General features: G+C 40.4%; 1 protein-coding gene across 2 annotated transcripts in view; it reads right to left on the bottom strand.

Annotated features, from left to right (window-relative positions):
- zak (sterile alpha motif and leucine zipper containing kinase AZK) overlaps positions 1-14,676 on the bottom strand; it is a 57,201-nt gene that overhangs the window by 41,049 nt on the left and 1,476 nt on the right. For both annotated transcript variants that reach the window (XM_024405260.2, XM_024405273.2), the window contains exons 2-3: positions 13,938-14,131; positions 11,157-11,244 (exon numbers count right to left, since the gene is read on the bottom strand). In XM_024405260.2, coding sequence (XP_024261028.1) covers positions 11,157-11,244; positions 13,938-14,096 — 247 coding nt within the window. In that variant the 5' untranslated portion in view covers positions 14,097-14,131. The remainder of the gene's footprint in view (positions 1-11,156; positions 11,245-13,937; positions 14,132-14,676) is intronic.

The raw sequence follows: 14,676 nt of genomic DNA, 5'->3' as shown, positions 1-14,676 counted from the left end.
ACTTCACCACCATTTGGGGCATAAAATCATCGAAGCTATCCGAGAATTTGTTGTGAGGATACAGAATCAATAGACCATTTATTTTGGAATTGCCCTCGGGTAGCCTGTTTGTGGTCTCAGTTTCAGGAATGGCTGAAAATGCATAGCATTGATCTAAAATTGACCCTAGAAATAGTACTGTTAGGAGATCTGGAGAGACCGGGTCAGTCAATTACTAATACTCTTAGTAAAAGTATTTATCTTCAACATGCAATCTGTAGATTCTATTCGATTAGATAGATTGAAATTGTACGTTAAACATTATAGCATAGTTGAAAGATATGTGTTGCGTAGAAACACGAAGTGGGTGGCCAGCAGAGATAGATGGGATGGGCTGAGGGAAGCTGAGGGTTGGTATGTGGAATTGGAGACACGTGGGAGTGGAGTTGCTGTGTGAGAGAGAATGATGGTCAAAAGATAAAAGGAGAAAAAAAAGTCTAAATACAACATAAAAGTACATTTGAATGACATTAAGTGGCAGTGTTTTTACAACTAATGCCTGTTTGCCTGAGGCTGATGCCGTGCAGGTGTTTGTACACATTCATATACATTCACTCTCATTAAAATAAATACATACAAGATCACACACATACATGTAATAGTGCCAGACATGCACACAAACATATAAAGTAGGCATTGCTGTTATGATTTCAGTTGTCCTTGATGTCCTTTGTTTTAAATGTATTTTTTATTAAAACATTTTGTATTGTTGTTTTCTTCTGTCTTTTCTTTTTTTCTCTTTAGTCATTTTTTTCTCTTGGTTGTTGGTGCATTGGGGGTTCTTGGGGGTGGGGAATGGAATTCATTGTATTTTTATTTTCTTTCTTCTGGGGGGGACTGTGGGAGGGGTCTCGAATGGTTGAGGGACAGTTATTGGAGAACTGTGGGGGGTGTGACACCCTGATCTTAGAGATCTTTATTTATTCTCTATGTTTGGTTAGGTCAGGGTGTGACTCGGGTGGGAGAATCTGTTTTCTATTTCTTTGTTGATTTTGCCAAGTGTGGTTCCCAATCAGAGGCAGCTGTCTATCGTTGTCTCTGATTGGGGATCATATATAAGTTGTGATTTTCCATTTGGGTTTTTGGGGAGTTCTTTTCTCTTTAGCCGTTTTGTTTCCTGACAGAACTGTGCGCTTTCGTTTTTTCTACTTTGTTATTTTGTTGCGGTGTTCAGTTTATTAAAAATCATGAACACCGTGGTCTCCTTCTTTAACCCATGAGAGCCGTTACATTGGGAAAAACGAAACTATGACAATATTTTATGTCACTATCATGCACAAGCACCCTCACACATAAGGATGGCTCTGTTGCAGAAAGACTGATCCATGTTTGATAGTGGTAGTAGACACCCTCACACATAAGGATGGCTCTGTTGCAGAAAGACTGATACATGTTTGATAGTGGTAGTAGACACCCTCACACATAAGGATGGCTCTGTTGCAGAAAGACTGATACATGTTTGATAGTAGTAAGATACCCTCACACTGAAAGGATACATGTTTGATAGTAGTAGTAGATACCCTCACACATAAGGATGGCTCTGCTGCAGAAAGACTGATACATGTTTGATAGTAGTAGTAGATACCCTCACACATAAGGATGGCTCTGTTGCAGAAAGACTGATACATGTTTGATAGTGATACCCTCACACATAAGGAGTGCAGAAAGAGACACCCTCACACATAAGGATGGCTCTGTTGCAGAAAGACTGATACATGTTTGATAGTGGTAGTAGACACCCTCACACATAAGGATGGCTCTGTTGCAGAAAGACTGATACATGTTTGATAGTGGTAGTAGACACCCTCACACATAAGGATGGCTCTGTTGCAGAAAGACTGATACATGTTTGATAGTGGTAGTAGACACCCTCACACATAAGGATGGCTCTGTTGCAGAAAGACTGATACATGTTTGATAGTAGTAGTAGACACCCTCACACATAAGGATGGCTCTGTTGCAGAAAGACTGATACATGTTTGATAGTGGTAGTAGATACCCTCACACATAAGGATGGCTCTGTTGCAGAAAGACTGATACATGTTTGATAGTAGTAGTAGATACCCTCACACATAAGGATGGCTCTGTTGCAGAAAGACTGATACATGTTTGATAGTGGTAGTAGACACCCTCACACATAAGGATGGCTCTGTTGCAGAAAGACTGATACATGTTTGATAGTGGTAGTAGACACCCTCACACATAAGGATGGCTCTGTTGCAGAAAGACTGATACATGTTTGATAGTGGTAGTAGACACCCTCACACATAAGGATGGCTCTGTTGCAGAAAGACTGATACATGTTTGATAGTGGTAGTAGACACCCTCACACATAAGGATGGCTCTGCTGCAGAAAGACTGATACATGTTTGATAGTGGTAGTAGACACCCTCACACATAAGGATGGCTCTGTTGCAGAAAGACTGATACATGTTTGATAGTGGTAGTAGACACCCTCACACATAAGGATGGCTCTGCTGCAGAAAGACTGATACATGTTTGATAGTGGTAGTAGACACCCTCACACATAAGGATGGCTCTGTTGCAGAAAGACCTCACCCTCACACATAAGGATGGCTCTGCTGCAGAAAGACTGATACATGTTTGATAGTGGTAGTAGACACCCTCACACATAAGGATGGCTCTGTTGCAGAAAGACTGATACATGTTTGATAGTGGTAGTAGACACCCTCACACATAAGGATGGCTCTGTTGCAGAAAGACTGATACATGTTTGATAGTAGTAGTAGATACCCTCACACATAAGGATGGCTCTGTTGCAGAAAGACTAATACATGTTTGATAGTGTCTTGATGCTGTATTGTTTGTCCTTCATGTTCTAATACTTTGTTACCCCCTCGTGTTTTTTGTAATAAATAATCATTTAAAATTAAAAAACAAAATAATAACTTTGCCATGCTCAAAGTGATATTCAACGTAGGCTTTTTTCTTATTCTTTCTACCCATTTACCAATAGGTGCCCTTCTTTCGAGGCATTGGAACACCTCCCTGATCTTTGTGGTTGAATCTGTTTGAAATTCACTGATCGACAGAGGGACCTTACATATAACTATGTGGGGGGAACAGAGATGAGGTAGTCATTAAAAGATCATGTTAAACACTTATTGCACACAGAGTGAGTCCATGCAACGTATTATGTGACTTGTTAAGCACATTTATACTCTTGAACTAATTTAGGCTTGCCATAACAAAGGGGTTGAATACTTATTGACTTAAGACATTTCAGCTTTTCATTTTCTATTAATTATTAACATTTCTAAGAACATAATTCCACTTTTACATTATGGGGTATGTATGTAAACGTCAGACTTCAACTGTGTATATATATAAATAAAACTCCCAGTAATTTATTGGGTAAAACAACCCACTAAATTACTGGGAGTTTATATACAGTTGATGTCAGAAGTTTACATACACCTTAGCCAAACACATTTAAACTCTGTTATCCACAATTCCTGACATTTAATCCCTGTAGAAAATTCCCTGTCTTAGGTCAGTTAGGATCACCACTTTATTTTAAGAATGTGATATGTCAGAATAATAGTAGAGCTATGCTAGCTAACTGCTGTCAGCTTGGTTAAACACAAGGTCAGCGCAGGTTTTAGCCTCCACATAAAACTGAATTAGCTGACCATCTTAAGATGGCAAGTCAGTCAGGAGAGGAGAAGTCCTGAACGTCCATCTCATAGCAAAGCTAGCTTAGCTTACCTCACTCTGGCCCTGTTGTGATTGAATGGCAAAGACACACCCAAGAAACACCCACATCAGACCGACACACACTCATGACCGCTAGCATTTCTTAATGAACATTGATGGAAAACAAGGCCAAATCAGGAAGTGCAGTCACCCTATAAACTATCAATGTCAAAACTATATCCCTGTAAAAACTATTTTTCTATCATGTTCAAGAAGGATCAGACCATATTACTCTAATGCATACTTTCCCCAGACCAGTAGTGAAGGGAAACACACGAACATAGCAATAACAGAAGCATCATGTGGAAGTAGGATGCTTTGATAGTCCATGCAACACCTCCTTATAAAAAGGCCACAAGCACTGCCAATAATCATTGTTAAATCATTGAGACACTTCGGTACCGGGGAGACACAGAGACAGACAGACACACAGCTCTCCTGTCGCTCCATGAACTATAGAGTGGCCTCACCTGACAAAGACAGATGGCTAAAATTGACATTATCTGATATCAACTAGACTAGTGGGAGTCTGATGTTTGCACAACATACATTCCTATCTCACCACAGATAATAGTGCAAACAAGAATCACGGTTGAGGGAAGGAACCAGGCCTGTACTTGTAATTAATAATATGAATTGACCTGACCATATTATGCCCTAATATAAATCCAGGAAGGATGTAGGTTATAGATCTAATCATTTACATTATGTGGTTTAGATACGAACACCAAGACCTCTTACAGATTTCATTGTGATCTTAAGGGTTACTCTCAACCCCAATTTCAGCCTTTGCCCAACCCCTTCAAAAAAAAAAAATGTATTCAGGTGTGAATTGCTCATAAATATTAATTTTGGGGGTGGGTAAATGTAGTTGTACCTGATCCCAACACTTCCTCACTAAAGCATACTTACCAGAAGTCCACTGGCACTCTGATAATAAAACTACAGTATGTGCATCGTTAGCAAATGTGGCTCTGGACAGGTAGCTCACAGTGGTAATGTCACGTCGGTATGAAGAGATCGGGAGACAGGCGCAGGAATGCGTAATAGGGTTTTTTATTACCCAAATTACAGCGTGCTGTTGAAAGGCCCCGGGGTCGAAGACCAAACAAACACGTATACAAAACATAGGGTAGAAACCCAAACAAAAGAGTGAGGAGTACCTTGAATAAATACACAATCGCACAATGATTATCACATTGGACAAGACCCGTAATCATCTGCACAATATACGTGGCACGAAAGCCAAAACAACATAGCACAGGTACTCACACAAACCAATGGACGTTGGAACAATCGACAGGACAATGGTAAACAAAGGGCACACTTATACAATTACTAATCAAAGGGAATAGGGACCAGGTGTGCGTAATGACAGTTCCGGAGGGATCCGTGACAGGTAAGTTCCTGACATATATTGCCACTTGCCAACACAATCTCACACTTAATTTGTGCAAATATGTACAAAAAGTATTTCAGCGGAATATGTGTGTTTAATGCATTTTTGTGTGGCTTAATTCGTGTGAAAAGACACATTTTTGTTTGACTTAATTCGTGGGAAAAAATTTTTGGGGGGCAAACTTCGGAACAATTTTTTGAATGTTATTAGAGCAATGCATGATGGTTTTCTACACTATAATAGTAGCCGTACTTTATAAAATTATTTTTTATTAATGTCAATACTGTTTTCTATGCTTGTTTTCTGTTTAACACGTTGGGATACTGGTACACTTGCAGTCAGAGGCCCTTTTTTCATGTAGGCAACAGTAGGCCTACACGATTTTCTTCATAACGCATTTCATATTTTCTGGAGCCTACATTATACAACTTTCTTTATAACGCATTTAATACAAGGCTACACTTTTTGTTACACCATTTCTTTCATAATGCATTGTATACAAGGCTATCTTGAATTTTATGAGGGTTTCCAGATTGGAGAATATATAAACTACCGTTCAAAAGTTTGCGGTTACTTAGAAATGTCCTTGTTTTTGAAAGATGTTTTTTTTTGTCCATTAGTAAATAAATAAATAATAAACAATAGTACGCAAGTATAACACCATGGGACCACGCAGCCGTCATACCGCTCAGGAAGGAGACGCGTTCTGTCTCCTAGAGAGGAACGTACTTTGGTGCGAAAAGATGCTGAAGGAAACAGGTACAAAAGTATCTACATCCACAGTAAAACGAGTCCTATGTCGACATAACCTGAAAGGCGAAGGAAGAAGCCACTGCTCCAAAACCACCATTAAAAAATCCAGACTACGGTTTGCAACTGCAAAATAGGGACAAAGATCGTACTTTTTGGAGAAATGTCCTCTGGTCTGATGAAACACAAATATAACTGTTTGGCCATAATGACCACTGTTATGTTTGGAGGAAAAAGGGGAGGCTTGCAAGCCAAAGAACACCATCCCAACCGGGAAGCACGGGGGTGGCAGCATCATGATGGGGGGGCTTTGCGGCAGGAGGGACTGGTGTACTTCACAAAATAGATGGCTTCACGAGAAAGGAAAATGATGTGGATGTATTGAAGCAACATGTCAAAACATCAGTCAGGAAGTTAAAGTTTGGTCACAAATGGGTCGTCCAAATGGACAATGACCCCAAGCATACTTCCAAAGTTGTGGCAAAATGGCTTAAGGACAAGAAAGTCAAGGTATTGGAATGGCCATCACAAAGCCCTGACCTCAAACCTATAGAAGATTTGTGGGCAGAACTGAAAAAGCGTGTGCGAGCAAGGAGGCCTTACAAACCTGACTCAGTTACACCAGCTCTGTCAGGAGGAATGGGCCAAATTTCACTCAACTTATTGTGAGAAGCTTGTGGAAGGCTACCTGAAACATTTGACCCAGGTTAAACAATTGAAAGGCAACGCTACCAAATACTAATTGAGTGTATGTAACTACTCCAAGTCTCAGAGCGAGTGACATTTGAAACGCTATTAGCGCGCACCCCGCTAACTAGCTAACCATTTCACATCGGTTACACCAGCCATTAGGCTGTTAGGCTTGAAGTCATAAACAGCGCTGTGCTTGCGAAGAGCTGCTGGCAAAATGCACAAAAGCGCTATTTGAATGAATGCTTACGAGCCTGCTGCTGCCTACCACTGCTCAGTCAGACTGCTCTATCAAATCATAGACTTTATTATAACATAACACACAGAAATACGAGCCTTTGGTCATTAATATGGTTGAATCTGGAAACTATCATTTCGAAAACAAAACGTTTATTATTTCAGTGAAATACGGAACTGTTCGGTATTTTATCTAACGGGTGACATCTCTAAGTCTAAATATTCTTGTTACATTGCACAACCTTCAATGTTATGTCATAATTACGTAAAATTCTGGCAAATTAGTTTGCAATAAGCCAGGCTGCCCAAACTGTTGCATATACCCTGACTCCGCGTGCAATGAACGCAAGAGAAGTGACGATTTCACCTGGTTAATATTGCCTGCTAAACTGGATTTCTTTTAGCTAAATATGCAGGTTTAAAAATATATACTTATGTGTATTGGTTTTAAGAAAGGCATTGGTGCTTATGGTTAGGTACAGTCGTCCAACGATTGTGCTTTTTTCGCAAATGCGCTTTTGTTAAATCATCCCCAAGTGTTGCATTGATTATATACAACGCAGGACATGCTAGATAAACTAGTAATATCATCAACCATGTGTAGTTAACTAGTGATTATGATTGATTGTTTTTTATAAGATACGTTTAATGCTAGCTAGCAACTTGCCTTGGTTTCTACTGCATTCACGTAACAGGCAGTCTCCTCGTGGAGTGCAATGAGAGGCAGGTGGTTAGAGCGTTGGAATAGTTAATTGTAAGGTTGCAAGATTGGATCCCCTGAGCTGACAAGGTGAAAATCTGTCGTTCTGCCCCTGAACAAGGCAGTTAACCCACTGTTCCTAGGCCGTCATTGAAAATAAGAATGTGTTCTTAACTGACTTGCCTAGTTAAATAAAGGCATAATTTCTTTTAACATTTTTTTTTTTTTTTTTTTTAAATCGGCAAAATCGGTGCACAAAAATACCGATTTCCGATCGTTATGCAAACTCATTATAGTTGCAAAATCCATGCTTCTACACCTGCATTGCTGGCTGTTTGGGGTTTTAGGCTGGGTTTCTGTACAGCACTTTAAGATATCAGTTGATGTACGAAGGGCTATATAATTTGATTTTGATTTGAGCTCCAATAACTTTCAAAATATTGTTCCGAAGTTTTCCCCCCCAAAAATGTATTTTCCTATGAATGTAGTCGCACAAAGAGTTGTGTATTTTCCTAAGAATTAAGTCACACAAAAATGTGTGTATTTTCAAAGGAACTAAAAACACACAAAATCTATTGAAATATTTTTGTATATATTTGCACGAATTGAGTGTGAGATTGTGTTGCACTTGCAGTGTAAGTTCGAATCCCCCATGGTGCCCAAAATAAATCTTTGAAATGTGGACTCACATTTAATAAGGTATTCACATTTATTGCGGTATTGTGTTGGGAAGAAAAGTGCAATCACCACCTTGAAAATGAAGATCAGGGGCTCAATTCAATCCAACCCACATTGCAGTATATAAGCAGTAGCTTTTTATCCAATGGTCAAATTAACTCACATATTTGTCTTGGGTACTGTATAAAAACTACACTACACTCTTAAAAAAAGGTGCTATCTAGAACCTAAAAGGGTTCTTCAGCTGTCTCCATGGGAGAATCCTTGGAAGAACCCTTTTTGGTTCTAGGCAGAACCCTTTTGGTTCCAGGTAGAACCCTTATGGGTTCCATATACAACCCTTTCCAAAGAGAGAAACCTCAAACCTACACATTTTCCAGGTATAACCTCAAAAGGGTTCTACCTGGAACCAAAAAGAGTTCTAACTGGAACCAAAAAGAGTGATCTTAGGCGAACAGCCGGAGAACCATTTTGGAACCCTTTTTTCTAAGAGTGGCAAATTTAATAGATAACACAACTTCCTGAACTGCTTTTATCATACAAAGTGTTGCTGTCCATCACAGTATAGCCCCCTCAAAGTGAGTATGAATCCTAAACTCAAAGGAATAACGATATAAGGTGTTATGACATAAAAAAAACATTTGCTTTCCTGCAGTAAATGTAGGTAGTTATTGACAAACACGATGCCACGTGGGTCAGCCGAGACAAATGTCATTTCCTGATAGACATTGTTTGTTAGATAGCTGAGACACCAGCCCCTGATATATGAGCAGACAGGAGAAATGTATAACTGAGCTGATGAATGTGGAAATGGCATGATCAGAATTGTCATAAAACACTTTCCTTCATCTGGTGCTAATTAGATTATGCTTTGATAAATAGTGACAGCAGCCCCTTGACAACCAGCCGACCCAGTGTTTCCTTTGGATATTGCGGGGGGGGGTATAAGAACTGAAAAGCTCAGTTCTGGTGACCTTTTAAAATAACATTCTAATCCAAAGCCGACACCATGTAAAATGTAATTTCCACCGCTAGAAATGAGCCATGCATATTGAACCATGCATATTATCAGGTATGCTATTAGCAATAAGCATTATCATCAGTAGCCCAACTGATGCAGCATAGTGGCTATAAATAAAAAGGCTGAAGCATGGGGCTTCCTATCTACATTTAGCCCATCGGGCTAATCATTAGCCAGATCTCAAATGTGATCTTTTAAATAGTTAGCATCCTATTGATTGATTTTATGTCCCAAAAAACTTGCATAAACAGTGAATATAATATAATGGGGTAATCCGCCACCTGGTATAACACCCCCCCTGCCTGTACTTTTTACAGAAACCACATCATGTCACCCTGGTAGCCACTACTCTTGCTGAAACAAAAAATTTAATCCGTCTCATCAAGTCACTCCAAGAAAATTATTTTAGGTAGGGTGGCATTTTACCCAAAGTTACCCTACAATTGACCCGTGTTACATATAGCCCACTCTCCCCTGTGCACTCACAGTGCATTGCTGAGAAGTAACCTGCTTAACCATGCAGCTGCTAAGGTCTCTGGGTTTAAAATGGTGCAGTTGGCACATATTTAGGGGTTGAGAAATAAATCAATCGGAAATGGAAAGCTGGGAGCCCCCTCTTTTTAATAAAGGCCATTAAAACTGCTGTTTTCATAAATTGCAATAATTGTTGTGCATTGACTGCTTGTCAGAATGCATGTTTCCATCCCTATGGCACTCGTAACTTGAATGCACCTCGAGATTAATATTTATCTAGCATAGAACACACAACAACAAGGTAAATAGATAAACTACTCTACTATGGGGTAGTCTGATTTTTCTATTCATTACTCCTTTTGTTTGCAGAGGAAAGGGGCTGTTCTATTATCTTCAAAGTGTGCTTCGGCAGAAATATTGTTTTATGTTCCTTATTTTTTTTGGCGAGGCAGCAATGGTTTTGCCATGGAGCAGAGCCACAGCAAAACGACTGCAACGGAAACACTGAGCCAACCCCATCTCTCGCACCCATGTAACACTGGCTGGAGGTTGTGAAATGTAAAGTCGGAGAACACTGAACGATTTGAACATTACTGCCTCGTAGCGACTAAAGGGCAAATATGACTGTATTATAAGACATAAACAGAGGAAAGGAAAAACTTAAAAATACCACTTTTGTTTGTTTCATTAGTCCACTGTTGATACAGTCCCAACATGTTTTTCGTGTCAGCAATCAAGTTTTCAAAATATATAGCTTTCAAAACACAGAGTTTGGACACATCATCACTTTCTGTATTTTGAAAGTTCTAGATCTTGAAAAAATGTGTTCATGAAACAAATACCAAGATAGTGTTTTTGAGTGTTATTGTCCTTCAAGCTTGCCCAATAAAACAAGTTATAGAGAACAAAGATAGAATCATGTCTGAGGCAAGGCTGCAGACAAGAGATGAAAGGTGAAAATCCACAAAGTATAACTTAATACAGTAAATAGATACCTAGTGAGCACTATTTCTATCAACGGCAGTGTCATTCACCACTCATTCACCACTCATAGCTTACATCCTAACCATGGGAGTATTGAGCCGGCCAATGACTGCCATGTGATGTGATACTCAGAATATGCGCAGGGAGGGGTTTCTCATACCACAGGGTGAGGACTGTCACATGGTATGAACTCTAAAAACATCTCAGTCGCTAACATTAACAAAAAGCCAGCAACATGTAATCTTACTGAACCATAAAGCCATCTACTAACTAATGTGTTAATATAGACCACAGCACCATTCAGTTCTAAGCAAACAAAATAGCTGTGAAACAAGTATGAACAGATGGTGTTTGTTGGTTTTCCATTAACATGATAGATATAAACATGGTCTGAATCTCCTGAGGAGATAATAGCTGTGGTTACTATTGCATGGCAAACTAGCAAGATTAGGGTTGTCGAGACTTACCAGTGACGATTCCATAGTTGGGTGCTTCAAGGATCGCCCCATAAAACTGAATGATGTTCCGATGGCTTAGTACACTGAGGATTTCAGCCTGAACAGGGGGACACACCAGCAAACATAGAATTCACAAACAAAATAGACTGAATATACAATGCCTTCAGAAAGTATTCACACCCCTCGACTTTTTCCAAATGTTGTTGTGTTACAGTCGGAATTTAAAATGGATTAAATTGAGCAGGGAGGTTTTCCAATGCCTCAAAAAGAAGGGCACCTATTGGTAGATGGGTAAAAAAATAAAAAGCAGACGTTGAATATCCCTTTGAGCATGGTGAAGTTATTAATTTCACTTTGATTGGTGTATCACTCAAACCAGTAACTACAAAGATACAGGTGTCCTTCCTAACTCAGTTGCCGGAGAGGAAGGAAACCGCTCAGAGATTTTACCATGAGGCTAATGATGACTTTAAAACAGTTAGAGTTTAATGGCTTTGAGGCTGGATCAACAACATTGTAGTTACTCCACAATACAAACCTAATTGACAGAGTGATAAGAAGGAAGCCTGTACAGAATAAAAAAATATTCCAAAATATGTATCCTGATTGCAACAAGGCATTAAAGTAATTCTGCAAAAAATGTGGCAAAGAAAATGAAGCGATTCACTTTTTGTCCTGAATTCAAAGTGTTATGTTTAGGGCAAATCCAATACAACACATTACCGAGTACCAATCACCATATTTTCAAGCATTGTGGTGGCTCCATCATGTTATGGGTATGCTTGTAATTGTTAAGGACTGGGGAGGTTTTCAGGATAAAAAAAAGACATGGAATGGAGCTAAGCACAGGCAAAATCCTACAGGAAAACCTGGTTCAGTCTGCTTTCCACCAGACACGGAGAGGAATTCACCTTTCAGCAGGACAATAACCTAAAACACAAAGCCAAATCTACACTGTAGTTGCTTACCAAGAAGACAGTGAATGTTGCTGACTGGCCGAGTTACAGTTCTGACTCAAATCGGTTTGAAAATCTATGGCGACTGAAAATAGTTGTCTAGCAATGATCTCCATTCAATTTGACAGAGCTTGAAGAATTTTGAAAAGAATAAATGGGCAAATATTGGACAATCCAGATGTTAAAAACTCTTAGAGAATAACCCGGAAAGACTCACAGCTGTAATCACTGCAAAAGGTGATTCTAACATGTATTGACTAAGGTGTGTGAATACTTATGTACATTTATTTGTATTTCATTTTCAATTTATTTGCAAACATGTCTGAAAACATGTATTCACTTTGTCATTATGGGGTAATGTGTGTAGATGGGTGAATTTTTAAAATATTTAATACATTTTGAATTCAGGCTGAAATATTACAATATGTGGAATAAATCACTGGGGTATGAATACTTTAAGGCACTGTAGGATATCAGTGAGAATATTTCTGCATGCCCCAAAATAGGCATATTAAATAGAATAAGTATGAAAAGGTACACCATATATACAAAAGTATGTGGACACCCCTTCAAATTAGTGGATTCGGCTATTTCAGCCCGTTGCTGACAGGTGTATAAAATCACAGAGCCATGCAATCTCCATAGACAAACATTGGCAGTAGAATGGCCTTACTGAAGAGCTCAGTGACTTTCAACGTGGCAGAGTCATAGTATGCCACCTTACCAACAAATCAGTTTGACAAATTTCTGCCCTGCTAGAGCTGCCCCGTCAACTGTAGGTGCTGTTATTGTGAAGAGGAAATGTCTAGGAGCAACAACGGCTCAGCTGAAAAGTGGTAGGCCACACAAGCTCACAGAACGAGACCGATGAGGGCTGAAGCTCGTAGTGCGTAAAAATCATCTGTCCTCAGTTGCAACTCTCACTACAGAGTTCCAAACTGCTTCTGGAAGCAATGTCAGCACAGGAACTGTTCGTCGGAAGCTTCATGAAATGGGTTTCCATGGTCGAGCAGCACCACACAAGCCTAAGATCACCATGCGCAATGGCAAGCGTGAGCTGGGGTGGTGTGAAACTCGCCGCCATTGGACTCTGGAGTTGTGGAAAGCCTTCTCTGGAGTGATGAATCACACTTCACCATCTGGGTTTGGCGGATGCCAGGACAACGCTACCTGGCCCAATACATAGTGAACACTGTAAAGTTTGGTGGAGGAGGAATAATGGTCTGGGGCTGTCTTTCATGGTTCAGTCCAGGCCCCTTAATCTTAAGGCTACAGCTTACAATGACATTCTAGACGATTCTGTGCTTCCAACTTTGTGGCAACAGTTTGAGGAAGGCCCTTTCCTGTTTCAGCATGACAATGCTCCCATGCACAAAGCGAGGTCCATACAGAAATGGTTTGTCGAGATCGGTGTGGAAGAACTTGACTGGCCTGCACAGAGCCCTGACCTCAACCCCATCAAACACCTTTGGGATGAATTGGAATACCGACTGAGCCAGACCTAATCGCCCAACATCAGTGCCCAACCTCAGGTGTCCACATACTTTTGGTCATGTAGTATACATCAGATGTATTTTTGTCACTTACAAGAAATCTCCAGAATCAGAATCATCCATTCTTTAATTGGGCCTAATATGATCCCTCATTTGGCAATAGTCGTTCTTTAAAGCATACAGCATGTGAAATTCTGTGCACAAAGCGAGGGGGAGTATAATGACTATGACTGATGGGTACCAAAAGTCACCACAACCCACTAAACGGGGTAGCAATTAAAATGATTACTACACCGACAATTAAAAAGTATATGAAAAGCCTCAGCAATTAGGACTCCTACCTCATTTTCGATCTTGAGCAGCTTTTTCACCGCCACCTCTTTGTCCTGAGGGATCCACCTGGCTCGGTACACGCTCCCGAAGCTGCCGCCGCCGCAGTTCTCGTAGAAGTGGATGTCATCAAACTTGATTTGCACGAAGGAGGCACTGAGAGGCAACATCTCATAATAACACTCAGCCCCAACCTAACGTCTGTCTGGAGGACCACAGGGAAGGAGATAGCGGAGGAGGAAAAATAAGCACAGAGCTCACTAAAAAGCAGTTAAGAACCGATGCTCAAATCTGTCATAGGCTTGTCCCCCCCAAAAAAACTCTGATTCCTCAAAGTAAAAGTCCTGCACCAGTGACAACTGAGAGCAGCTGTACACTTGAGCACACCATTAGAGTGTGTGACTGGGAAGCTGGATGTGCTGCTAACAGTACCCCCGGGAGGCCTCTGTGTCATTGGCTATGTCTGCCCGGAGTGGCACCGTGATATCCCTGATCTCAGCCAGTGACTTACGGGACATTCAACGAGCCCGCCTGTCCCAGACCTACGCCACACAGTCACCAGTAAGCACTAAGTGAGGGTCCCAGGATCTTCTGCTTGTATAAGGACTATGGATGGCATCCCTGGCATGCATTCTCCCTCTACTGTGATCACTAAGCACAAAATATGCATGGCCAAAGTCACCGACTGTTCCAGTAGAGTCTAGAGTGGTCTGTACAGTACAAGTAAGGCTACAAAGCTAGACACAGCAG

The sequence above is a fragment of the Oncorhynchus tshawytscha genome, linkage group LG03, assembly GCF_018296145.1.
Source record: "Oncorhynchus tshawytscha isolate Ot180627B linkage group LG03, Otsh_v2.0, whole genome shotgun sequence".
Taxonomy (NCBI): Eukaryota; Metazoa; Chordata; class Actinopteri; order Salmoniformes; family Salmonidae; genus Oncorhynchus; species Oncorhynchus tshawytscha.
This window is presented reverse-complemented; position numbering and strand designations above follow the sequence as displayed.